Source organism: Scomber scombrus, chromosome 23, assembly GCF_963691925.1.
Source record: "Scomber scombrus chromosome 23, fScoSco1.1, whole genome shotgun sequence".
NCBI lineage: Eukaryota > Metazoa > Chordata > Actinopteri > Scombriformes > Scombridae > Scomber > Scomber scombrus.
The window spans coordinates 15,747,703-15,773,197 of NC_084992.1; the positions used below are offsets into that span (position 1 = coordinate 15,747,703).

At 39.7% G+C, this 25,495-nt stretch overlaps 4 protein-coding genes and 1 non-coding gene across 7 annotated transcripts in view; 1 reads left to right on the forward strand and 4 right to left on the reverse strand.

Moving 5' to 3' along the window:
- dennd4c (DENN/MADD domain containing 4C) overlaps positions 1–3,912 on the reverse strand; it is a 35,641-nt gene extending 31,729 nt beyond the window's left edge. For all 3 annotated transcript variants that reach the window (XM_062444287.1, XM_062444288.1, XM_062444286.1), the window contains exon 1: positions 3,672–3,912. The gene's annotated coding sequence lies outside the window, so the exon portion shown is untranslated. The remainder of the gene's footprint in view (positions 1–3,671) is intronic.
- Positions 3,913–5,436: 1,524 nt separating this feature from the next.
- haus6 (HAUS augmin-like complex, subunit 6) lies at positions 5,437–11,582 on the reverse strand. The gene is made up of 17 exons (XM_062444844.1): positions 11,158–11,582; positions 10,942–11,037; positions 10,772–10,850; positions 10,366–10,498; positions 10,058–10,202; positions 9,325–9,387; positions 9,184–9,241; positions 8,783–8,956; positions 8,494–8,690; positions 8,225–8,354; positions 8,001–8,103; positions 7,850–7,910; positions 7,101–7,245; positions 6,881–6,979; positions 6,605–6,703; positions 6,379–6,514; positions 5,437–6,222 (listed from the first exon to the last, which is right to left on the reverse strand). The coding sequence occupies exons 1-17, from the start codon at positions 11,292–11,294 to the stop codon at positions 5,510–5,512; spliced, it is 2,568 nt and encodes an 855-aa protein (XP_062300828.1). The 5' UTR covers positions 11,295–11,582; the 3' UTR covers positions 5,437–5,509.
- LOC134006382 (small Cajal body-specific RNA 8) lies at positions 7,630–7,760 on the reverse strand. The gene has a single exon (XR_009927953.1). It is a non-coding gene; the product is annotated as a small Cajal body-specific RNA 8 (non-coding RNA).
- Positions 11,583–11,831: 249 nt separating the features above from the next.
- Positions 11,832–17,529, reverse strand: plaa (phospholipase A2-activating protein). The gene is made up of 14 exons (XM_062444705.1): positions 17,314–17,529; positions 16,692–16,885; positions 16,460–16,560; positions 16,151–16,271; positions 15,831–15,998; positions 15,546–15,681; positions 15,150–15,319; positions 14,879–15,030; positions 14,578–14,797; positions 14,393–14,458; positions 14,222–14,293; positions 13,890–13,997; positions 13,197–13,367; positions 11,832–13,026 (listed from the first exon to the last, which is right to left on the reverse strand). Exons 1-14 carry the CDS (start codon positions 17,460–17,462, stop codon positions 12,458–12,460), a joined length of 2,397 nt encoding a protein of 798 aa, XP_062300689.1. The 5' UTR covers positions 17,463–17,529; the 3' UTR covers positions 11,832–12,457.
- Positions 17,530–21,383: 3,854 nt separating this feature from the next.
- Positions 21,384–24,492, forward strand: zdhhc21 (zinc finger DHHC-type palmitoyltransferase 21). Its single transcript, XM_062445035.1, has 7 exons — positions 21,384–21,537; positions 21,662–21,760; positions 22,032–22,143; positions 22,440–22,578; positions 22,877–22,987; positions 23,646–23,689; positions 24,298–24,492. Exons 1-7 carry the CDS (start codon positions 21,384–21,386, stop codon positions 24,428–24,430), a joined length of 792 nt encoding a protein of 263 aa, XP_062301019.1. The 3' UTR covers positions 24,431–24,492.
- The last annotated feature ends 1,003 nt before the right edge of the window (positions 24,493–25,495 follow it).

Sequence of the window (25,495 nt, forward strand, 5' to 3'; positions counted from 1 at the left end):
ATATTCACTTTACTGTCAAAGAGGACGAAAGAAACCACAACATTTTCACATTTAAGAAGCTGGAACCATTTTTTCCTTTTCCTTTTCATTTCGCACTGTGCAATTGAAATGATCCACCAGAGCCTCCATTGGTAGTTTTGCTTATTGTTATGACATTTTTTGGAGTATCTTGGAGTAAATGCTTCATCTCCCTAAAATCTGCACAACCTAAACTAAAAGGTTATGGAAGCCATTAAACTATAATAATTAATAGAAGAACACTTTACTCCAGAAACACACAAAACATATTGATCCAGAACTATTCTGAATATAGAAACATAAACAAAACCATTCTCAGCACAACTAACACTAATTATATAACTGTATATAACTACATATTACTGTAATGTACATTTTTAGCTCATTTTCAGCAGGGTGCAGAGGTGTTTTTGATAGTTTCATTTGCGGTTTGTGTTCACTTGTGGTAGGCGTCACTTCCTGTCAATGATAACACACCAGGGCCCTCTGCAAGCCTTCAACATGAATGGTGTGTTTCTCCCACACACCTTGCACTTTCCCTCTTTTTTTCATTTCTACGTGAACTATCAACCTGCTTCTCTGCTGGCGCCAAACAGCGTGCTGACACCACGTTATTCACTGCACATGACTTAAAGTAGTGCTGTGCAATATGGATAAGATTTTATATCCCGATATTGGTAACTTTATATCCCGATATAGTATTTTCGGCACCATTCCTCTTTGGGGTTCTGTTTCCACTGTGTTCTCCGCCAAGCTCTCCACCTCTGCCATGTTGTTACTATGCTGCGCTAGCAGTGCCGTAAACGAGTCTTAGCGGGTGACGTAAAAATGCTACCGCAAAGTAGTAGCATTGCTGCAGTTACATTAGCCTTCATTCATTGTTCATTCAACATGAACTCACATGATACATTTGGATTATCCGACAGTCATTCTGACGTTGAGTTGTACTTTACACGGCGTACCTAAACCACAACCGTAGTTACGTTAACGTTGGTTAGCGGTGTTAGCCGCTAACGTTAACGTTAGTGTAGCAACAGAGCTAACACAGTAACCAAGACGTTAAAATTACGATATAAACAATAGAAGGTTATATCCTACGGTAGACATTTTTATATCGCACCTCGATATATATCGTAATATCGCACAGCACTAACGTAAAGCAATGACCCGAGCATACTACATGATGGCACACGAGCCCGCGCTGTGAGCTGCAAAAGAATGAATGCTCCAGCTGTTAAGGATTTTATGTTACATCAATTTAAACTGGATTTAAACAACCTCCCTCAGTCAGTTCATGGCTGCCTGCGGAGCATTTTCACAGGGCTAATCAATAATCAAAACAGTTGGTGTCTACTAATTAATTAACTAACTAATCATTGCAGCTTTAATCAGCATCCTGCTGACGTATCCTTGAACTACACAATTAACCCCACAAGCTGTGGAGATGCTATTGTGTTGCTGACATTGACCTCTGACCTCCTAATAGAGGAAAACTTCCTTTGCAGAAGTGACAAAAACAATATGTAGTTAATAATTAAAAATGAGAAGAGGCTCAATTCTCTGGAGACAATTCCCAGTTTTGCGTTTAAGAAAATTCCTAGTTTAAACATTGTTAATACTTAAAATGTTGACACAGCTGAAGTGTCAGCTGAAGTACAAATACTGAAATAGCAGATAAAGCAGAGGTGTCTGAGAAGTAAAGATGTTGATGTATCAGTTTAAGTGTAAGCATGAGCGAAGTTAAGTATCGGGTGAAGTTAAAGTGCTGAAAAGGAATTGTTGAAATGTCAAAGTGCATGTGATGAATTTACCTGAAGTGTAAACACTGACAGCAGTTGAATAAATTGCATATGAAAAGCAGAAGTGGTGGAAGTTAGAGGGTTGAAGAAAGTGCTTGTTACTGTTGTTCAAAAAGTGAGGACCTGCAACCTAAAAACATTGTAATTATCAGTGGAAAATGTGAGACTGGAAAGGAGTTGAAATGTCTATTGAAGAGAAAGAGATGAAGTTGATGTGTAAGAGGTGAAAGCAGTTATTTTGTCCTTTGAAGGAGTGAGCGATGAAAGCAGTTGAAATAACAGTTGACAGACTAAAAGATCTGCACTAATGCAGCCTAGCAGACGTTTCAGAAACTGTCATATTTGTTGCTTTCAAGAAGAAGAAAAAAAAACACTCCTCTCGCAGTCCACAGAACTAATAACTGGCTTTCCTCCCCACACTTGTCGAAATCCTCTTTGATTTGTGCCTAGGCAACCGCTGAGTCCTTCATCTGCCTGTTGCTGCTGCCTTGGCCAATCCACTCCCTTTCCTCACCTGACTCACCGGCCTTTGGACAACTAGAGTCGGAGGCAAAGTGCAAGTTCAATGTACACAAAGCCACAGTGCAGCGGCCATGACCTACTTTATACCTGCTGCCTGTAGGAGGAGGCAACATTCACTCCACTCCCCTCTTTTCAAACTGCTGTCAGGTCAAGCCAAGGTCAAGAAAGAGATTTTTCTGCTGTGTTTCCACATGTGAGTGGCTCAGAGCTTCGTCTGGGCTGCTGATGCAAATTCTGCTAGAGCTATTCACCACAATTAAATTGACTCCCTCCTTGATTATTCTGTTATATCTCAGGTGGTAAAAAAACAAACACCTAAATGAAAACAGGAATGCAGAGCAGCACAAGAGGAAGTGTCATCCTCGGCTCTGCGGTGACTTGTGTCATGGCTGTCATAACAGGAACATCACATGCATGCCATGAATCACCAAAACACCAATGGGAAGCTGAAGAAAAGGAGTACTCTGCTGCCCTTAGGGGGTTAGACCAGTGCTGGCTGCCTGGCAAACAGTCAAGTGCTGAGCCACAGATATGTGAGCACCTTAGCATTGCTTTCAATGGCATTTGTGCCCACTCCTCCACCCCCACCACTCTTTCCCACACGCACACATAGCCACAAATCAACAGAGGCATCTTACACAACTCCACGTCCTACTCAACACACAAATGCACACAGTATGATCAGAAAGAAAAGTCCCTGGATTAAAAAAAAAAAAAAGGTAACCAGTGCCCAAAAGGAAGTCAGGTTAACAGTTCCTTATCTCGTATGCAGCTCTGACTCTGCTAAACTGCTAAAAGTTATTTTTTTTTCTATGTATCTTGATGATTTTAAGCAGCAAATTCAGTCTATGAGTTGGCATGTGTGTGTGTGTGTCTGAGAGCAGACACCTGCAAGGTTAGACAGGCTCCAGGAGAGCAGCAGAGTCTGATTATCTGGCGTCAAGGAGGGCCCGTGAAGAGAGGGGAAGGAGGGGGTGGTGGTGGAGTGGGGGGTAGTGAGGGTGTTATATTCCCAACTGTTGCATCCGACCCATAACTAGGTCAACTTTTGTGCAGGAAACACGACATGTCCGCGGATATAACAAAAGAAATGTCCTCCTGTGATCAACCCCGTGCAGTGATACGTGGCTCTCTCTCTCTTTCTGTGTGGTTGGATAACACACACGATGGAAAGTGTAGAGGCTCCGCAGCAGCGCAACACCAGGAAAATGTACTTTGAGCACTTGTACGCTTCTAAAGTTACATTAAAACAGTTCAACTACAAGGAATAATTATTACAACTAACTCAACTTAGTCTCAGCTATCCCCACACCCGAAAATAAAAGCACTTACCAGCTGTTTACACTGCAGCGAGAGACAATGTTGACATGAAGGCAACTTGCTGTTTTTACCCGCTTGATATATTCCGTATTTCTGTGTGTGCAAATGGAGACGTGCTACACCCGGACGGCGCAAGAATAAAGCACTCCTTCAGAAAACTTTGCGGGCCACTTTCTTCGCCACACTTTCACCTGAAGTTGTCGGCGGAGGCAGGCGCCATGTTTGTGTCTGCGCTGATAGTTTTGTTGGCGAGCTTTTCTTCCTAAACGTCTCTTTACAGACTGGACCCGCCCAGAGAAGAGGAGAGGCTACATACCCTGCCTGCGACTGACAGAGGGGGGCTAGAGCAGTGGCAAGCTGGCGAGTATAAAAGCAGAAGCTTCCGGTGCGTCTTTTCAAACTAAAACTGCTCACTGACGCTCAAATACGTTTTCAGAATAAAGCAATTTACGTAGCTATTGAGAAAACATTAAAAGGGTAATTTCACTGCATCACAGACAATAGACCGCTGCTGGTACTCTGCATGTCTCATTCCCCTCAAAACAGTAAAACACTTTTTTATGTTAGATTGGAAAATGTGTTATTCAATTTAGAGGCAACATTACAAAAACACTTTATTTTATACACTAATTAAAACATACCTATATGAAAATCATATTCTATTCATGCCAGTTGATCCCTCTAAATCTTTACTTTTATTGGCTACATTTTATATTCATAAATTCAAATGTACAGACAGAATATCATTGTATTCATAAAATAGGTCAAAAAGTCCATTGACTCAAGTTGCCCCTTCCAGTTATTCTATTCCAGTGCAATATTTCAGTACAATACCACACACCCTGTATGTATTACCACTGCAGGTTATATTTTTTATATGTGACAAGTGTATGTATAGTCTTCAGTCTAAAATGTAAACCCTATGGTTATTGTGGTCCTGGGTTTCTTACATTTTTTGTGACATATACAACACCCATGTACTGACTAAACATACATTGAAAATACATTTCAGTTCTTTCATACATTTTTACAGCTCCTCATATCATAGCCTTAATTTTCATGTTTTTATTGTGAAAGCTAGATTTTACTTCCTGCCTTTTCTGTTTATACAGCTGCCTTGACTCATGCTTTTCTTTGGCTCTATGGTTTTGCTCAGTTTCTGACGCCCCCCATCTTCAACAAAGAGAAGTTACACTGACATTAAAAAGGCAACAGGTGTGAGACAGCCTAATTTGTCTATTTCTTGCTGCTCTCTTGGGAAAAATAAGTCAACCCACAGGTCAACTCTGCCTGTAATGTAATTGTTGTTGGAGTTAGAACTCTTATCATTGCAGAAGCATCAGCTGGCTTTTTAATTTTGAATTAACAAGATCCTTGATTATATATTGTCACTACAGCCCTTGAGTTGTTCAAATTAAATCAAATGTTTACTTACTGTATCATAATTCTTAAAAGTGTATGCTTCCGGTGTTTTTTTCTCTCAATTTCCAAATGCTTAATCCAACATTTGAAAAATTCCACTACCATCAATCTGACTGACATTTATTCCTCAAACTTGTCACATATATACAAAGACAATTGAACAAAAAAAAAAAAAATTAAGACATTGAGTGGTTTGTACAGAAGCCATACTAAAAGTGCAGGGTTAATATTATCAGGGCACTAATATTTTCATAAAAACAGTGGACTCAGTGAATGAGCAGTCCCAAGAATCACAGTACGATGTCACTCTCCTACACAGACACACCATGCTTTCAAGTTCATTATGTACACAAACCATATTTTACATTTTTATTAAATAAGTTCATGTCTTAATATTAATATTTAATGTTTTTTTAAATTGCATGCACCTAGCACTTCATGTCATCTATTGGGGAGAATGTGATCAGTTTGGGGAGGCTGTATTCCTGCTTCTTCGGGGTCTCTAGTGTGTCTAGATCCAGTGAGAAGACATTGCTGGTGGCTTCTACTGACTTCGCAGACTCTAGAGAGTCTATGTCCAAACTGGGAGCATTGTGATCTGACAAAAGGCACACAGGTGTCCTCTTCACGTTTTCCACGAAGGAGCCAACATTGCACCCCTGCTGGATCTGTCCCAGTTGATGACATCTGACATGCTCAGTCTTCAAGGAGGGGATGAGAAGGTCGTCGTCGTCATCCTCCTCGCTATTCATATCCGCAGCTTCGTCATCAAGGCTCAGATCGAAACTGTCGCAGCTTGGCAGTTCAGGAAGAGTTTCATTATCCAGACTGAACTGGGTGACTCTGCTGCCCGTGCCATGCGGGCTGTCTAGGGTCTCCTTGTTGAAAGTGTCCCACAACCGAGTGGACTTGAGTAAGACCCCCTGCTGGCTGAAAGAGGGGCTGCTGTGGCTCATGACAGTTGGGGTGAGATTGCAGGAGACGCTCTGGGGGGCAGCAGCAGGACTCTGCCACACATTATGAATCTCTTGGAGGGGAGTGACCCGTCCTGTAATGCTGTCATTCAACTTGGCTGAGCGCAGGATTTTTTCAGCTTTGTCTTCCTCCAATGCCTTTCGCCATGAGCTCTTCACATCCAGAACTTGTTGAGAAACAGGGTAAAAAGCAAAAAAAATTGCTTAGTGAAAGAAAAGATTTAACCATCATGACAGCTCAGTCATCTGGATTTTCCCTTTTATATGTTGAAGTAGAATTTAGGCATTATATTTCAAATATTGGTTAACAGTTTGTGACTTACTCAAACTCTCAGGTGTACGAGTCAGCTGCTTCTTAGTAGAGAAAGGATCTCCTTGTAGAGTGTTCAGAAGACCCTCCAGGTCCAAACCTTTGACCCTACCTTCTATGTGAGCGGTTGCAGTTACAGCATCTGCAAACTAACACACAAACACACACGGAGTGCCTTAATATATATTAATATTGCTTTAGTTTGCGTGACTCAGGTGTTTTGACAATCATTACTATACCTGATCAGCGAGGTTATCACATTCCATGTCAAATATTTGTGTCTTGGTCCTCACGGGAGTCACCTTCGGGTATACATGGGCCGTCTTCCTCACTCTGGCCTAAAAGCAAGCACATATTTGTTAAATGTGTTTTATCAGTAGGAGTTGGTCAATGCATATTAAAGTGTAAGAGAATCCAATTAATAGGACTTTAAAATACATTGAAGCTGAAATACAAGGCTAGTTTGAGGTGGAGGTACTGATATACTAAAGGTAGTTAAAGAATTGTCACTGTACCTGATCAGTAGGTTTATCACATTCCTTATCCAATATCTGACTCTTGGTCCTTGTGGGAGTCCCTTTCGGGTTAACACGGGCTGTCTTCCTCACGCTGGCCTAAAAAAAAAAAAACAAGCACAGAATTAAATATGCTTTATCAAAAAATCAAAAGTGAAGGGAATTCTATTAATACGACTTCGACTCAAAATAAGAAATAACTGAAGGTGAAACTGTTTGCCTGAGGTGGTACTGGTAGAGTCCTCAGAGGAGGGGATGGAGGTGCATCTAAAAGCCAATCAACAGGGGGATTTGCTTGTGATGGTGCCGATGACTCAGTGGTGACAACGGGATGTTCAATCCGTTCAGTTGTTTTAGGGCAAGGGCTGTAAATAAATAAAAAACAGAACAGCTTCATTTGTTAAAACCAAAAGAAACACTTAAAGTGCATAAAGTGTTTCCCCTCCATTGCATTTTTCCTCAGACTGCAGTACAATTCAGGTAGTGAAAGCAATACTTTCTTATTGTATCCACTAACAGCCAGTGATGGATAAGTGCAGGGGGGTAACTTCAAAGTGAGGCCATTGTTATTGTGGCTTATAGTTTATATGAGCAAACCAGTGATTAAACTGAGGACTGATAAATCCACAGCTTCTTACCACTTCAGAAAAGCAGTGTTATTTCTTGTAATGTTACTTTACCCCCTGCAATTCTAAACATAATATAAAAATAATGCTGTTATTATACAGTGAAAGTCAGGCAGAGATAAAGAATGTCTGCTCCGTATCTGTCCGTGGCGATTTCTCTCAATTCGCCTCGGTCATCAGAGAGCATGTATGCTGTAGGGAGGACTAGTGACGGACAGAGCACAGCTCAGGACTGCCCAGGTATCTGCCTCCCATCAGAAGCCAAACACACTTCAACTGTACATTATCAATCATTTGGATTAACATTTCCCTTGATATCTATGCAAAGAAAGACTGCCGTTACCTTTTGAGGTTTGAATGTCTAGAATCGATGCCTTCCTTTGGTTTATTCTCTGCAGGCTTCTCTGAAAGTGTAAAAATGACAATTGTCAACAACAAAAAAAAAACACCTATACAAGTTAATAAATGGACTAATGTAATCCAATACTGCTCACCAAGAAGTTTAGCAGGGTAGTGAGAGAAGACACTACTGCCATAACTAGTTTCATCTGCTGGTTCAAATGACAGTCGAACCATTGGTGAGAGGAAGGCAAGAGCCTAAAAACAGTTAAATGGAGAAAACAGACAGTATTGTGACAAATCAGTAGGTCTTGTCGCCCTGTAAAATATGACAGGGTGTTTAGATTATTTCTTTTAATTTACTCTGAGGACCACTCACAGGATCGTCATTCAAGAAAGAGACTAGGGGTGTGCCGTTGAGTGTATCCATCCACTTCCTGTCCCACTCTGCTTCCAACTCTCTTATGCCATGGTTGACCTCAGGAATTTCTTCCTTGGAAATCTTCTGTCTGGGGCAGGAAAATATGAAACATGGCGAGTTAATACACTGGTATTAAATCTTTCATATTTCAGCTAGCAGGCAAATCACAAACAGCTGGAGTGTAGCTGGAGAAGCATACAATATCAATGTAGCATAGAAGTACCCACCTGATGAGGTTAAGGTCCTGCAGCACGCGGGCCATCTGCTGACATTTGTCCTGCAGGTGCTGAGCACTGAGCTCAGGCTTGGGGGCGTCTGAGACTCGACAGCGCTCCTCCCTCAGGAGCTGCAGCGCGTGATTCACCAGCTCGAAGACACACAGGAGGTTCAGCTGACCGGCTTCATACACATTCCCTGAACTCAACTGGAAAACGTGCAGACAAATAAAGTCTATATGAGACTGGTCAATGTGATGATTTATGAATTCAAAAAAATCACTATTATCTTCACTCTCACCTGATGTGGGAGCTTTTCAATTCTCTCCAGCAGGCACCGGGGAACTTTCAGGACCTGGTCTGTCCCATCAAGAGTGTTCTGGTCCACGTCTCCTTTCAGAACACTTTCCACTGCATGCTGCTCCTCTTTGATAGAGGACAGCATTCCATCAATGGTCGACCACAATGAGCGGACCTTAAGACAACCAAGAAGTTCTGTGAGCACTTTTAAAACTAAACAGTATACTCATCACATAATTTTTTTGTCTACCAATAGTCCAAAAACCAAAAACATTCAGTGTACTATCACAAGAAGACAAAAGTGTAAAATCCTCACTTTAAAAAAAGGAACTAAAACAAGCATTTGTATGACTAAATAGTGATTTGTAGTAAGATGGTATTAAGAAACCTAACATTACGCACCTTTTTGGTCTTCTCTGCTGGAGAAGCTCCCTCCTTGGCAGAATCACTACTGTGACGCCTGAAAAATGCGACAAACTCATTGAACAAAATGGACGAAGAACATTCATTAGAAGTACTGAGGAGGTAAAAAGTCATACATACTTGAGTAGCTCATCATACTTGGTACTGTCTGCTCTGCTGTCTTTCATAGACTTCACCAGGGCCCTTTAAAGGAGGAAAAGAGCTTAAACAAAGGGCACATGGTTCTAATTACATTGATTGCAAATGCCCCCAGCTGCCACCGACCAGCCTCGTTAACAACAGCTCTACCAATTAGTTCACACAGGTGGGGCTAGAAACAACTAATGTAATAAGCAACATCAAAAGCAATATATTTAATATGACTTGATATCAATAGAAGGAGAAGCAATAGAAATAATACAAAGATGTGCTAAAAATAAAAGGCCATACACATAGGAATTATTAAATTAGCCTTATACATTTTCAATGGAAAAGGAATGACAAAACATTTTCCTCTTGGATCAATTAAATTTTATCTTAAATAGACTACAGTGTTTTATTGGAGCCCTTATGTCTCAGGATTAAAAATGTATCGGCAGTAGACAACATTAGATTTAAAATTGAAACGGTTTCTACAGCTTAAGTTAGAGGGTAATAATTGTTTTATTTAGAAGGAATATTTAGATTTACACTTCAGAACAGCGATTTCATTTTGTTTATGCCAAGTGAGAAAAGTTGAATTTCATTGCCAAAACCTGAGCTGCTCTGCACTGTACTCATTAGGGTAGAGCGCTCATATTTCCAGGCTGCCTCTATTGATGTGGAATAACATTGAGCTCTTTCCAGCTGCTAAAATAGACCATCAAGGACTCACTGGGCTCGTCTCTGGTACTCCTGGAGAAAACGATCCTGCTCTACTCCAGCTTTCAAAAACCTTGTATTGATCAGGCCCAGTCTTCTGACTGCCATGTCCAAAGAGGAAGCCGGCATTGCTGCAGCTTCAGGAAACCAGCTGTCATCTGGCAAACACAGTATTCAAGATTAGTTGCTGGTCTTTTGCATGCCAATGCCTGGCCACTGGTGTGTCATTCAACGTGTTAGGATTGTCGTCAATCCCCATTGATTGTGAATACAGACTACTTATATAGAAAAAAAACGACGTGATTTTCTATATAGACCTACCCGTGTTGAATTCCTTCATGTCCTGCAGCATGACGTGACTGGCCAAATGAAGCATCAAGCTGATAAACTTGTGGCCTCCAGGTGAGAGGAACAAGGATGCTACCACCTTGGATCCTGCATTTGCAGTTTCATCCTAAAGACACAGAGCAAAAACAGATGACATAAATTCAATTTTATAACTCTCACATACTTAACTGCTAAATCTGTATTTGCCAATTACAAGATTTTAAAAGAGTTTTGTGTTTATGTAAACAGTTTGTGTACAAGCTGTGTGTGAGGAGAGTAAGGAGAACGGAGAGTGGGACAAAAGGAAAGCAGGATGGAGTGAGGGAAGGAATAAAATGAGGACATAATTCCCCCAAATGTGTGGTAGGTGGCACTTAACTTTACAAATCCTCAGGCTTACCATTATTTCTCGCAGCCAAGGGCAGGCAGCTTTTCGAAACTCAGCATCTTCTTTGGGAGTCGAAACAGGCCAGCAATGTCTAACAAAACAGAGATAATTTCATTGCTTAAAAAATGAATACAAGACATACTTTGACATGAATGGCAATCATTGATAATATATATTTGTACCTGAAGGCTTCATAAAATCGTGTTGCGTTGAGTTTCTCCAGAAGAAAATGAGTTACAATGTAGAAGGCATTCTTGTTAGGTTTATCAAACATATTCCTATTGGACACAAAATGACATTTGGTTGTGGTTAAATTAAGGATTAATTCAAGTTAGGCACGGTTGTGGAGTTAATATTATTGCATATAAATATGTTAATAACTCGATAAACACACTCACGGTCCCAGGTTGATATATTTTGTGTTGGTTCTGCCGACGAGCGACGATATAGCTGTTTCTGGTTCAAATCCCAGCCCGAGAAGAGCTAACCAGAGATATCTTCCCTTATTCTTCTGCGACGATGCCGGGTTCGCCATTGTTCCGAGTTGGTAGGAGCAGAGAATGGACACTCGGAGCTCAAAAAGCCAGCCTGGCTGATTTAAACCAAGCTAGCCAGTTAGCTGCGGTGGCTAGCTACAAACTTCCGACCTTGTTTTGAGTTTTTCTGCAAACATTTAACTAACTGATACCGACATAATAAGCACTGCCTGTAACCAATCACAAGTCATATAACGTCAGGTTCTGTTTTAGTTACGTTTAAGTTCACAATTGTTCAAATAAGTTGTACTTATTTACAGTCGAAGTTTGAGAACCGCAGAAGTCCAACCGCCAAATTTATTGTATAGTCACCCGGATGTTGTTAAGAAGTACTTCCGGTGATTGAACGGTAAATTTCGTCCCTGAATAAACTTATAAAAAGTTTAAAAAAACATTTTTTTTATTAAACATTTTATGATAATATTGGTCGGTTTATATATATATATTACTGAGATATATGTTTAACTTGTGCTTTTATAATTCATAGTTTTAAGGAAAGATCTCGTGACAGACCGAGCCAACCTTGTGTAGGAAAGGTGACTCTTTTTATTAGATGTTAATCAAGTACATGCAAATTGATGTATTGGTCAGCTTGTCCATTATCCCACAAAGATAGTTAATAGATAATAAACCCCTACAAGGCCAGTGTTACCAATAAAAATACTGTATTGTGTATTTACAGGTTACACATAGATGAATTCAGCCACTGCTACCGAGCAGGACAAGTTTAGAAGTCACAACATTCACAGGCCCCATACCTGAGTGAATCCCCCCCCAGTTAGATTTTTACATTTCACAAGTGGTCACTGTAATTAATTTACTCCCCTGAAATACTCTTCCTCTGCTGAGGAAGTATAACATGGCAGTAGGATATGATATAAAACATGTTAAAGGCTAGACACAGATTTCACTTCAGACAGTGTAAAGTTTCATGCACATTTCCAATCCATTTTTACATGCATTTACCCAAGAAATTTGTCAAGGGGCTTTGCAAAAGGGTGGAATCAAATTAAAAAAAAACACAGGCTATGCATATTCAGAGATTTCATTTGTCCTTTTTTATTGTGGAACGTACAATTATTTTTTTAGTCTCCACCTCAACTGATTAAGCAGAACAGTGTAATAGTAAGAAAGAATTACTCCTTTTTTCTAATCGTTCACATCATTGTAGTTCTTTTAAAACCAGCTGGCAACACTCGCCCACCTTTGATGGATCAGATACTGATGTGTATTTGGAAATCTGAGAGTTGACCCCCAGGGACCGAGCCAGGTCCTGGGCTGTCTGGTCTGAGGCCACAGTGGTTCCCAAGGCCACCAGCAGCCTAAACACAGCTTCCTTGTCTTGTACTGTCTCCAGAGCTCTACTGGCCACAGACAGGCACTGGGCCTTGCCCTCGAGATCAGACTGGTGGTGCAAGCAGCCAGCGTAGTTAAGCACCAGGGTGGCCAGGGCAATGTGGATGTTCTTATTGCAGACAGTAGCCAGGTCAGCAGCACGTGATAGAACCGTTTCACGCTGGGCCATGAGGAGGGCTCGGCCGTGCCTGCCAGTAAAGCAGTTACACAGAGTCCGCAGCGCCAGCATCTGATTGGCAGGACGCCCCTCAGGCCTTATGAAGCTCAGCAGGTGGTTACACAGCTGGACTCCTTCTGCCTCTCCACAGAGGGTCTCGTTAACCTGCGGGTGGCGCACTGCCAGCCTCATAATGTCCAGGACTGGAAACACAATGTCTAGAATCCAGGAGGAAGAAAAGCAGAGTTTTGTAAATGACCAGTAATGTGCTGATTAACCTTAAAACATATTTTATCTTTCTGTTAATTAGAATTGCTAAGGAAAAACTTACAACAATGAAACAAATGACAAAAAATATTTCATGAACTGAGTTAAAATTCTGTTGTACCTTCAGGCCAGTGAGAGGCCTTCCACAGCAGGTTGATCTCTTGGATGGTTGGGGGAGGCTCGGAGGAGTTGGGCCCAGACACACACATCAGCAGCCTCTGAAGGCTTTCCAAAATGTCTTCAGAGAGCTTGTGCTCCTGAGGGGCACCTCCATTCAGCTCCTTCAGCTTGGCTAGTGAAAAATGAACAAATCAAGAGACAGACATTGAGGAAATTTCATGGAAAGATTTTGATACAGTGACTTTTTAACAATATACAGTATTTATTTGACAACAAAATGTATGCAGTTGAAGTATTTAAGGCTTTCGAAACCAATTATTACTGTGCCATTACTATAGTGTTTGCGAAGTATTTCTACATGAAGGTATGCAACATAATTTTACATTGTATTGTATGAGTTATAGCAATACTAATAGTGTTATAACTCTAGAGAATAATAGAAACGTTATATCAAAACTCATTATACTAAATCGTGTCACACTACCAAATTTTTGATTTCATTTTGAGAACTACCTACATGTCTGACTGAGGTAAATCTACACAGGCACTATACATATGTTTTATCTAGTGAAATTGTGTTTTGTTCCACAGATGAATAGATGAGTCTTGGTCCACTCAATATTGTTATAACCAATTACCTGACCAGCATGTCTTTTTTTAGACTGTAGTAGTACTGTAGTGTAATGGTACTCACTGAGGATCTGCGAGGCATTGGCTTGATCAAAGGTCACACCATCACTCTTGGGAAAGTAAATGTTGGTTGCCGTCTGTCTGAGGGCTGCGGAGGAGTAGGCACCTCCACCTGCCGAGTAGGGAGGAATATGATCCAATGAGAGTTCAACAATTAAAGAGTTCAAAACAAAACTAGCTTGCACCCTTTGCATACAGGAGAAATGTACAGAACATGGGTCTTCCACTGAACAGTCAAGCCTGGATCTCACTATCTCAGTTACATAGGTGTGTTGGTTTTGCTTTGTCTTTGGTTTACATAAGAGTCGTCCAAAATTCAGTGGTTCCTCTAAGTACCTGTGAAGGGATCCGCCACACCTCCAGGAGCACTTGGGTTTGGACCTGACCCTGGGATGTACCGACCAGAGCCTGTGGAGAGAGGAAAAAGAAAAGAAAAGCTGTGAAAATGCAATTGCGGGTGGTGCTCAGAATAAAAATAATCTTTAGGCAAATTAAAACATACTGTACCTGTGAAGGGATCGGCTCCAGAACCTGACCCATCATCAGAGGCCCCAGGGATGTACCGAGCTCCTCCTGTCAGATGAAGACAAAAGTAAAGAGTAAAATAATGTGTCAAGAAAACAGTGCAGTTGTTATACACAATAACCACAAGCTATGAATAACTAGCTCAAGTATGAATGTTTTGGTCTCACCAGTGAATGGGTCAGCAACAGCAGGCTGGGCTGGTCCCACCACATGTCCTTTGGTGTTCTCTATGATAAAATTGGCAACCTGGTCGAGGAACATGGGGCTGAGGTCATTCTTCTGCAAAAAGTTATGTGCTGTCAGCCAGGGGTCCTCTGACACGTTGTAAGGCAGCTTCATGGACGGCCCTCCTTCGTTCACGTCGATGGTGAACACGTAGTCGTACTCCTGAGGGGAGATCAGGAGTTACAAATGACTGCTCTCACACACATTTTGTTCAGTTCGTCGTAGCTGAGCTTGCTGCCTTACCTTTCCTTCGTACACTACACTCTTAGAGGTCTGTTGGTTTGAGCCTCCGACCACATCTCCAATTTTCATCCAGCGGCCGTCGTTGACACTCCACTGGTATGCCTCCACCTTCTGTCCATCTTTGATCAGCCGCGTCTGTCCGTCACGATTCCCTGAAGGAAATAAGCGAACAAAACTATCTTGAGCCAGAAAAATATATGATATTTTCTCCTTATCAGAAAATAATAAGAATATATACATGTATAATAAGATGAATACAACTATTTAATACCAGGCTCATCAAGGTGTTCCCTTCCAGGAAGGTCCTCCATTTTGATGTCTCCAAGGTCGCCTGTCTTGGGGTCGATGGTGGCTTTGGAGAGCTCATCCTCAAAGGCCTGTAAGTCCTCTGCATTGGCCATGCGGTCTTCCACTTCCGTAAACACACGGATAATTCCATCACTGTAGCCAGAAGAGGAGCATCAGAGTTAGCCACAAAGCTACAAATTATCTTTTTATCCTGTTTTGTGCATGCAACATTACAAAGATGTGAGTGTGGTGGAAGAGTGATGTTGGAAATGAAAGCAGCGAACAAGGCGTTTAAATATTTATGTTGTGAGAAATGGAGAAAGAGAATGATGATGAAATGATTATGGATGGACTGCACATTAGCATGCGGTTCTGTTACCTGGCTCCTACAGCTATGTCACCATTAGGCAGAATACAGCAACACCAGACAGACTGGGCGGGGAAGCGGATGGTCTGAGAGCACTCTCCCTGCCTCCATATCCTCAAAGTCCTGTCCTCTCCTGTGCTTACAAAATCTGATGGAAAAAGCAGAAGAGTGAAGGGAAAGTGATTTTAGGAGCATTTTGAAGCATCTTTGTGACACATTTGTCTTTATGTCAGTTTGAAATTTACCAATGTGACGAACAGCGTTACATTTTCTGAATATATGTTTTCATGAACAAACCTTGGCAATTGGGGAAGACAGCTATGTTGTAAATATAGTTGGTGTGGCTGTAATAGACCTGTACACATTCGCCTGTCACCAGCCACCTTCTGATACTAGTGTCATTGCTGCAAGAGAAGAACTCAGTACTGCTGATCACTGCTAGTGCCCTTACGCAGTCCTCATGACCTTAAAAGCAAGAGAGAAAAAAAAAAAGGTTGTGTTCACCCACGCAGATGTATTGAATTTTTTAGGATGATTATCCAAATAAATTTCCACTTATTTCAGTGATTTTTTTTCTTCTTTTTTCTTAAATAAGTCAACCAACTGCGAACACTCACCTGTAAATGTTTTCTCACATCGGCCAGCTTTCCAAAGCTTTATGGTCTTATCTGCTGATCCAGACAGCATAAGGCCTTGTTCAGGTAAGATGGCCACTGCCCACACTGCTGCAGTGTGGCCCTGAAATTATTAACAAGCACAAATTATGTTCAGTCACACTGTCCAAATGTGGTTTTTGCTTGTAATGGCTGCCTACTTACATGAAACAATGTTATAAATATTAAAGTTAAATGAGTAAAAATCTATCTACTACTATCAATGTCTCTTGTGGAAACCTTGTAAAAGATGAGATCAGAGCTTCAGCATACCTGCAATGTCATCATACACTTCTCGTTGAGCCAGACTTTCGCTGTAGTGTCCCAAGAGCCGCTCAAAAGGGTCCCAAACTTCCCAGAAGCCAGAGCGCAAACTGTGGACAAAAACACATTTAAAACCAGGCCAGTAAAACTGATAAGTTATGTGAAATTAATGTCACACATGACAGTACTTCAGATAAGATGCCTGTTGGTGTGTGTACATATCCTAAAGAACACTACTCACCTGTATTTTTGTGTCCTTTGAGAGTGAATAGGGGTTGTGGCTGGTCCATTGAGAAAACACAAATATTATTATCATGTCCACCTGTGGCAATAAGTCCTCGAGGGTATGTTTCACTTGGTGCGATTACGCATACACAGGATACAAAGTCCGAGTGGCCAGACATGCAGTGCATCTCTGTGAAGCCTTTGTCAGGGCTGTCAAGAAGGGACAGAGAAAACAAAAGACATCGTAAGTGAAGCTGCTTATGTAGGGAGAAGTAGCTGACAATTATATGGCTAATCATGATTAAAAAAGGGGAGTCAGTACATGAACAGACAGTTGATCTAAATACACCTTAAATCTGGTGAACTTTAGAAAGCAGTGGAACATTCGCGCTGTGTATGTTTAGAGTTACAGTTGAATGAATGACAAAGCTAATTTGACTAGCAACTCGCTCGCTAGCCAGCTACCACCGCTAATACGCCTTTTATAACTGATAAATAAGCTCATAGGGGGAGGTAATGTGCTTGTAACTTTCTTTTGTCTGTGCGACTTCTCTTAAAAAGATAGCCACTTAAAAACTGAACCAAATCTTGGCCAAGCATCGCTATGAGTTATTCAGTAGCAGGCTAACGCTAGCTACCTTGAGTTTGGTACCCAGATCCTTCCGGTTCGGTCTCTGGACACCGACACGAAAGCTCCATCCGGAAAAACAGCAGCTGCGAGTCCCCTTACGTCCATTTCGTGGCCCGGAATGGAGCACCTGAGTTTGTATGAGTTAGACGATGCCATTTCGCCTCTACAACACGATGTAACTAGTACAGTAGTGTTCTGCTAAGCGGCGCTGCTGTCAACAAACACCGCTAACGCTAGCGGAAGTTGAATGGCGTCATTTGTGCCGAATGTCGTACCAAAAGTACAACGTTCAAGTGTTACAAAAACAATATTTGTAGCTTTGCAAACTTTTTTATTTTGTTAATTACGGTTTCATATCCACAGAAAAAAAATGAATTGAAATATGATTTAATATGGGTCTCTACAATATATAAATAATAAGAAACGTTTATTTGTCATCAAAATCTATTCAGAATGTTTTAATTGAAGATGTTTGTCACCTATACCTTACTTTTTCTTTAGTTATTTTTTTCTTTTTCTATTGAAATCATTATATATTGTTTATACATTTATACATTTATGAACTGGTTGTTTGTATATTAAAAAATTGAAATAAGTATAAGATTGTGCATAATATTTATGTCACATCAATAAAATCACCTAAAGATGTGTGAATATCGATGACAAATTACATTTTTGTAATAATAAACATTTAAAAATAAATAATAAAGAAGACATTTATTTTATGAATGTCAACATAGGATTTATACGATACTGTGAACATTGAACGTTCAACAAACTGTCAGTTTATTAATCTGACAAATTTCACATTCATAAATCCAAGTTCTCCAGGTCTCAATCATCGATTAAACTTTTCATCAGAAAGTATTTTGAGTGTATCCTGCTTATAAAAAATAGGAAATCTGCACATCAATCAATCAAAAACTCAAACAAACTTTATTTGTGTAGCACCTTTCATACAGGTTAGTACAAAGTGCCTCACAGAGATGAAGTCGATATTAAGACAGAACAAGTGTAGACCATAAAAACAACAAAAAAGAAAAAAAACAACAACATTTGAGACCAATGTATGCGAGAAAATGAAAATGATGAGATAGACTCATAAGCATGCTCCAGTTTTTTAACAAATCTGATTTCTCGTCTGCCTTTTCTGTTCAGGTATTTTTCTTAAAATATATTTATGTATTAATTATTATTAATTTGCTCCTTTGTCCTGTTACCAAGTTGACTGTATTAACAAACTGTAAGTGAACTTGTGTTCTTTATCTTATCTTTATTTCATTATGATTATATCTTTATTTCATTATGATTATGATCATATCTGTCAACAAACATCTTCCCTGGCAGAAGTTGCAGGTTCAATGGCTTATTATGTATCAATTGAGGGGTCCTTGATATTAAAAACTTAGAGAACCACTGGTTTAATTTAACTAAACTAAATGATGGTGACATGAAAGTTCATATTATTATCAGTAAGAATATCTACTGATAAAAGACCTATTTATTTTTTTAAAAGCAAGAGAACAAAACTGCTTGCTTCTACCTGTGTTAATAATATTTGACCAGAAGGCGGCAGCAGACTGCTTTACCTGTGGTGCACTGCGTCCACCGCTCACCTGCCAGACAACAGCTACATCAAATTACCCTTAATAACCAGTTTCCAGTCAACTGGAAACTGGGAATTATTGTAATTGTAGTAAAAAAAATAAAAAAAGGCTTATATATGAGCCTCATGTGAAAACATGAGACAGTTGGTTTCCTGCATCATAAACTGGAATAAAAGGGAAATAAAAGCAGTGGTATGCAAATAGTAATTTTTTTGTCCAAATCTGGCCTTGCAAAGGAAATATTGGGCCCCCTGATGAAAGTTTTGACTTTAATAGTTTACATAAAAACTTTTGCACCATTTTTCATAAATCTACTATAGATAACAAAATAAACACAAGACTCATGTAAATCACACTTGTTATATTGTTATATAACCACAAAACTATGGTTGTTATTTGTGGATGTGCTATTTGCGTGCATGGTGCTGAAATGAAAACTTTAAAAATATATTAAAAATTGAATGTGTGAATTCTATCACTTTTTTTATTTCACAACTTTAGCCAATACAACCATGACAGATTTGTTCTTAACAAACAAAAATGTGTGTGTTGATGCTATTCATTTCCACTCAGATACAATCCTTAACAGTGTTATAGATATATTTTATTCTTAAATTAAAGAAATTGTAATGAAAAGAAACAAAACAAAACAAAAAAATTAAAAGCAAACGAAAAAAAAAAAAACTGGCTCTAATTGTTGACCCTTGCCTGAAGACAACACCTGCACTTTTTTTAAACCACAGACAAATCACTAATTATTAATTAATGCATACAGCTCATTTTGCCTTGTTTTGTTCTCAATAATAATAATAATAAATAATAAATATATCAGTTTTAAATTCATCGCATAGTTGTTGTTTTTTTTTAAGTCTCAAAACTAAAACTAAAATAAAATAAAGACGAAATGTGCTACGTGTCTCAGTCATGGATGAAACATATACATGTACATAATATCCATAACCGGAAATTGAGGTTTGAATGCGGTTAGCAAAACACTGTCATGACCCGTCCTACTCTGCCTCTGATTGGCTTGTCCTGATATTTTTACCCTGCCTCTAACCAATCAAAAGCCTCATGCCTAAATTTAACCAATCCGAAAAACGAAGGCAACAAATACTAGCCAATCAGACGCAAAGTAGGGCGGGTCGTGACTTCGCCATCCTGGGGAAAAAAATGAGTGTCCTGTCCAGCCCACAGAGGCTTGGATAAGGAAGTAACTACACTGATACGTGCTCTGAATAGGACAGCAACAAAAAAGTATGTATATTTTCAGTTTAGTTTATGAAACCATAATGATACTGATTTATAGTAGTTGTATATAAACGCGAGTGAGTGTGGGCTAACACAGTCAGGCTACAGTGCCGAGCCCATCCCGGCTGCCAGTGTTTTATCAGGAGTAAGAAGGATGGGGCAGGCGAGGATTTCTAATAACAAGGTTTTCAGTGCATGCAGGCAGGGTTATCAAGGCTGTTTGTGTAGTCTTAGACCTTGTTATTAGATATATAATGCTAATGTTAAGAATCGGTTGAAAGGCAATTAAGGCTGAGCTTGCTCATAAACACCTGCTCCAGTACAGTAGGCCTGTGTTGAGGTTTCATCTCATGACCAATTCATTGTCAGATCCTCAATCATGCTCTTTTGCCTTAGATCAGTTTTTAATCAATATGCATCTTTTCCGTCATGTATCAGTTACTAAGGGGAAATGTCATTGTTTTGTAGTTGATAATTCCTTCTAAAACAATAACAACAACTAAATAACAAGAAATGAATGGTTACTTGGATGATGATGATATCATAGGCTGACACACCACTATGACAACCACCACTGTTAAACATGTATGTCAAGTTTATTACTGATCCTCTCAGACATGTTTTGAGATTAATATAAAATACTGTATTGGTCATTTGTCTGGTATGTTTTTTCCGCCAAAAAAGTCATCTCATTAAAATCCATAAATTGGTACTTCCTCCTTCACCCACATTAATCAATAATATGCAATTGGATTTAATTTCTAAAGATTCATTGCTGGACGTAAAATATCTTCTACCTTACTGTCAATTCTCAATTCTCAGTGTATGCATACTGGAGGCTTCAAGTTTCCACATCACATTTGTGTAAGATGAATGTCAGACAAGGATTAGCTTCAAAACTAGTTGTTATGTCACAAATAATGTTTGTAGGCCCACCTCTTAAAATTGGATTTTCAATGAACACAGAGAAATTTTCCACTTTCAGCAGATGATTGTGACAACAGCCTTTTAGTGCACATATATGAGAAGTGCACAAACATTGAACTGTAGGCGGAAGAAGAAAAATATTTTGGAGTGGAGGCAGACTTCAAGCATGTGCGAGAGAGCAGGGGTTCAAGCAAATGTCAGCAGCTCCTGTCTGATGGATATGGATCAATTTGACCAATCTGTTTGTGTTTGGTTTTACACATTTGTAGGTGTCCCTGGAGTCCTAGCAGCCATGAAGCTTCGACTGCACTTTGTGGTGGACCCCATGGGTTGGCTGTGCATCAGCTTGGTATTTGGGATCTGGCTCTACAACACCTTCTTTATTCCAAAACTGGTTCTGCTTCCACATTACAATGAAGGACACATCCCTTGGGCCATAGTTGTATGTGAGTATCCTTTGTTTCCAATGTTTGTTTCCATTTCCTTTGTAGTCAAAAGTGAGATTTCTCAACTGTTGGGTAGGGATCATTAAAATAAGTCAGTGGTATTTCAAACGTTGTGTCTTTTCAGGTTATTACATAGCATCAGCACTCTGCATAGCAGCCCTGTTCAGAGCTTCCACAGCAGATCCTGGTCGTCTTCCTGTGGACCCTCACATACCTCACTCCGGTATGGAAACAGAAAAGCCTGCTTGACTAGTTTCATGTCTTATCTCCTCTCCATCTAATGTTTGTAGTAAAAGTTCCACAAATTACATTACTGGAGCACATTTATTACAGTGAGGAATATCACTGTGATCATGGGAAACTGATCTAATACTTATCACTCTGTCAGTAGAGTAAAATTTGAATGTGATATTACTGTGTAAACATGTCAGCTCTAACCAGCACTACCAGTAATAATCAGTTTAAATCTTCTGATTATTATCTTTATGTTGCAGAGCGAGAGCACTGGGAGTTGTGCAACAAGTGCAACTTAATGAGACCTAAAAGGTCCCACCACTGCAGTCGTTGCGGCCATTGTGTCCGCAGGATGGACCACCACTGTCCTTGGTAAGTATGCACAGATTCACGTCAGACATTTATATCTTACCTATTGGAAATAAGAATAAACAGAAGGATAACAAAATGCAAAATTCAAACAAAGTTGCCAAGTTCTCACAGCTGGCAGTTATAAAACATATAAGGATTTACATAATTTTGCTTAGAATATAACACATTTTCATAAAAATTGGCAAAATAAAACATTGTTCTTTTTACACAAAAGGCTCTCTCTATGCATCTTCATATCCAACACTGATATAAATAAAAACTATACGATTAGCTAGATCCTGTTTATTTTCCTCCAGGATCAATAACTGTGTGGGAGAAGACAACCACTGGCTCTTCCTGCAGCTATGCTTCTACGCTCAGGTCCTCAGTTTGTTCACCCTGGTGCTGGACTTCTGCCAGTACTATTACTTCCAGCCATTGACAGGACTAGACCAGGTAAACTCTGCAGGAAAATGTTGTTGAAATTTTTAGAATTTACACACTGCATTTCAGACATGTACATATATGCAGCTGTTTCCTGAAAATGTTGGAACTCATCAACTGTATAGTAAATCAGGATAGGCACTTGAACTAAATGCTTTGTGATGTCTTATTACAGTCAACTACCACACCTGTACACTATAAAAGTTAATAATTCACTATAAAGCAGTCATCTCATTGAGCTTTAACGTTTTAAGATTAGAGCATGATACACTAATGGTTTGTTGCTTCTTTTTCCCGGTGCCAGGAGAAGTTCACAACACAACATGAACTGGCTCTACTGCGTGTGTCAGCACTCATGGGTTTGGTCATGTTTGGTGGCATGACGAGCTTGTTTTATACTCAGATGACGGGAATCCTCTCTGTGAGTACTGATTAATGACTAGAAGATGTATTACCTTGTTTCAAATGACTTTTACTGCCGCAATTATAGTTGTGTGATTGTGTGGACTCTTATTAGATTGCAGTAAATAGTTCCAAGCTCATGTAACAATTAAGATTTCCTTCTGTAGAAATACAATCTACTATACCTCATTTGTCATATTGATAGTACTACCTGTAAGGGGAGTCTTCCGTAGCAAACACGGTAGAAGCACACTAAGCTTCAGACAGACCAACATGACATAGTACACAAAAATAAAACCATCAATGCCAGTAATGCATTGATCAATAGAATAGAAACAAGAGAGCAAGTCTGAGGTCAGACTGTGTGAGTATGCTACTGTTTGTACTTGCTTTCTGGGAAAAAATCTACTTGGAAGACATCAAGAATTGCCTTCTTAACATCTTTGGTGATATGAAGAAAATAGCTAAATATTTTACTTAGCCCCTGTGATGAGGGGAGCTGATATTCAGAAAATAGTTGTGTAAAGATGGAGCTGTTGACAGGAGCAGAAGATTACTTGAGAATAGAGAAATAGATAATTGCTGCCCACAATGTTTTTCTGACTCTCCTGCTGGAGTGTATTTTGTGAAATAACCCTACTAGTTCTACACTGTCCTTTACCTTTTCCAACTAACAGGATACTACCACCATTGAGAAAATGGCTCAGTTCTCAAATGAAATGTGAGTCTGCTTTACTCCTAAGTCTGTTCTAATGCCAGAAATAGTTTGTAATTGGACATGAACAGTTCAGCATTTTGGGAAATACACTTATTCGAATTCTATTGTTGTGTTAGATGAGAAGACTGATACCACTCTATCTGTCCAAACTTAGAGTCAGAAAACATCATTAGGGTGATAAATCTAAAATCTGATCTCAAAGGGGACAGTGACTGTCTGAGACAGGAAGTTAATCACCTGGGACAAAAAATCAATGGCAAACTTGATCATCTAGTGATGGAAATGCAGAGATGTCCGACAGAGTTGGAGAAGCGGAGACCTGTGTGGAACAGGTGGGTGGGCGGTGTAGGCACCATCAACTAGCCTGGCCCTGTCCAACCAGCACCTCTAATACAAACTAATTAACATGTAATATCTTGTTTGTTTAGTCCATACCAACAAAAAAATGTGCGGTTTTCAAGGGAGATTTAATTTGAGAGCGGTATTGATCTTCTCAGCTAATGGTAGGCGAGAAATCATTAAGCCTGTGTCCCAAAAAGTTGGATTATTCCTTTAAAATGCTCTCATCTTACATGTTTGAATGAATGAGTAATTGAGTTTTTCCTTTCCAGCTATGGCGCAAAGAGATCCTGGCAGTGGGCGCTAGCTGAAGTTTGTGGCACTCGCTGGAAAGTCCTGTGGTTGATCCCGCTCCGAAGCAGGCAGGCGCTCCAAGCCAGCCACCACTTTCGCACACACGTGTAGGCTGGTAGCACTACATTATCCCTTACTTGCACAGGTGGTAGGTGCTGCCATGTTCAGCCAGATGAGACACTGTATACACACTTAAAGAATCCATCTGCTCGCCTTCACCGTCCTCTTTTGTGCTATGGGAGCTGGGCAGCAGTCCTCGTTTATCAGTGGACACTCGAAGGTTGTTGTTTTTTTTTAATTTACTTTTTTTTTAATTTAATTTTTTTGCCTTTCTCTACAAGGCCCAGACTTGCTGTTAACTGGGTCAAGAAACGCCTAGATGATTGATGGGAAGATGTTGCTTTTTTACTCACTGTGACTGCTACTCCCAGCATTTGGAAACCACTTTGATGGCTATGTGCATCAGAAGGATGGAAGTTTTCACCTGAAAGCAGCTGGCAAAAGGGACCCTCTCAGGTTACTTTAATAAAGAGCCTTTGCTACTGACCTTTAATTAACTACAGACAAAACTAGGCTAATTACAGTGTGTCTATTAGAAAGGCAATTTTTTGTATAAAGGTTGTGCCTTGTTTCTTTTAACTATGTCCTTCTAATTTGTCAAGCATGAGCAGTGCTTTTGCTTTATGTTTCCTGGTTGGTGATCTTTTAGTGAAATAAGACAGTTTGGAAATTTCCTAGAAAAAGCAAGGGGATTAGGCATCAACTACTTTCCTTTAATTGGTAATCACATAATGATTCATGAATGTTTTCTTGCATTACTCTGTGAGAGTTTTTATCTTATATGATGTTTTATCAAGCATGGCCACAGAACAAAGTTGGTAATTTCAATACTAACGTGTCTCAGAGGACCAGCCAGGTATGAAGTAATAGCAAGTAGACTGTTAACACTGCACCGTGCCATGATTTAAAAAAGATAGTAGTAAAAAAAATTAGAAATAAACTTAAACAATCAACCGTAGGCTGTAAATGTAATTAAATTTGCTGTATAATCAAGTTGTTTCTCTGACTATAACATACATTGCACAGCAAATTAACGTCATAACCTCATGCATTAACATGTCCTTCTTTGGAGATATAGTGAAATCTTTATTGAAGAGATTCAGCTAGCATATACTG

Bases quoted from the DNA above. Each gene is read 5' to 3' on its own strand.
- haus6 (XM_062444844.1), bottom strand. From the start codon at position 11,294: ATGGCGAACCCGGCATCGTCGCAGAAGAATAAGGGAAGATATCTCTGG. The intron at 11,038-11,157 runs GTGAGTGTGTTT...TGTGTCCAATAG, and splicing joins AAATATATCAACCTGGGACC to GAATATGTTTGATAAACCTA. The intron at 9,242-9,324 runs GTATGTATGACT...CGCATTTTTCAG, and splicing joins AAGTATGATGAGCTACTCAA to GCGTCACAGTAGTGATTCTG.
- zdhhc21 (XM_062445035.1), top strand. From the start codon at position 21,384: ATGAAGCTTCGACTGCACTTTGTGGTGGACCCCATGGGTTGGCTGTGC. The intron at 22,144-22,439 runs GTAAGTATGCAC...ATTTTCCTCCAG, and splicing joins ATGGACCACCACTGTCCTTG to GATCAATAACTGTGTGGGAG. The intron at 22,579-22,876 runs GTAAACTCTGCA...TGCCAGGAGAAG, and splicing joins CATTGACAGGACTAGACCAG to TTCACAACACAACATGAACT.
- plaa (XM_062444705.1), bottom strand. From the start codon at position 17,462: ATGGCATCGTCTAACTCATACAAACTCAGGTGCTCCATTCCGGGCCAC. The intron at 15,320-15,545 runs GTAACAGAACCG...TTCTGGCTACAG, and splicing joins GACATAGCTGTAGGAGCCAG to TGATGGAATTATCCGTGTGT. The intron at 14,798-14,878 runs GTAAGGCAGCAA...ATCTCCCCTCAG, and splicing joins GTGTAGTGTACGAAGGAAAG to GAGTACGACTACGTGTTCAC.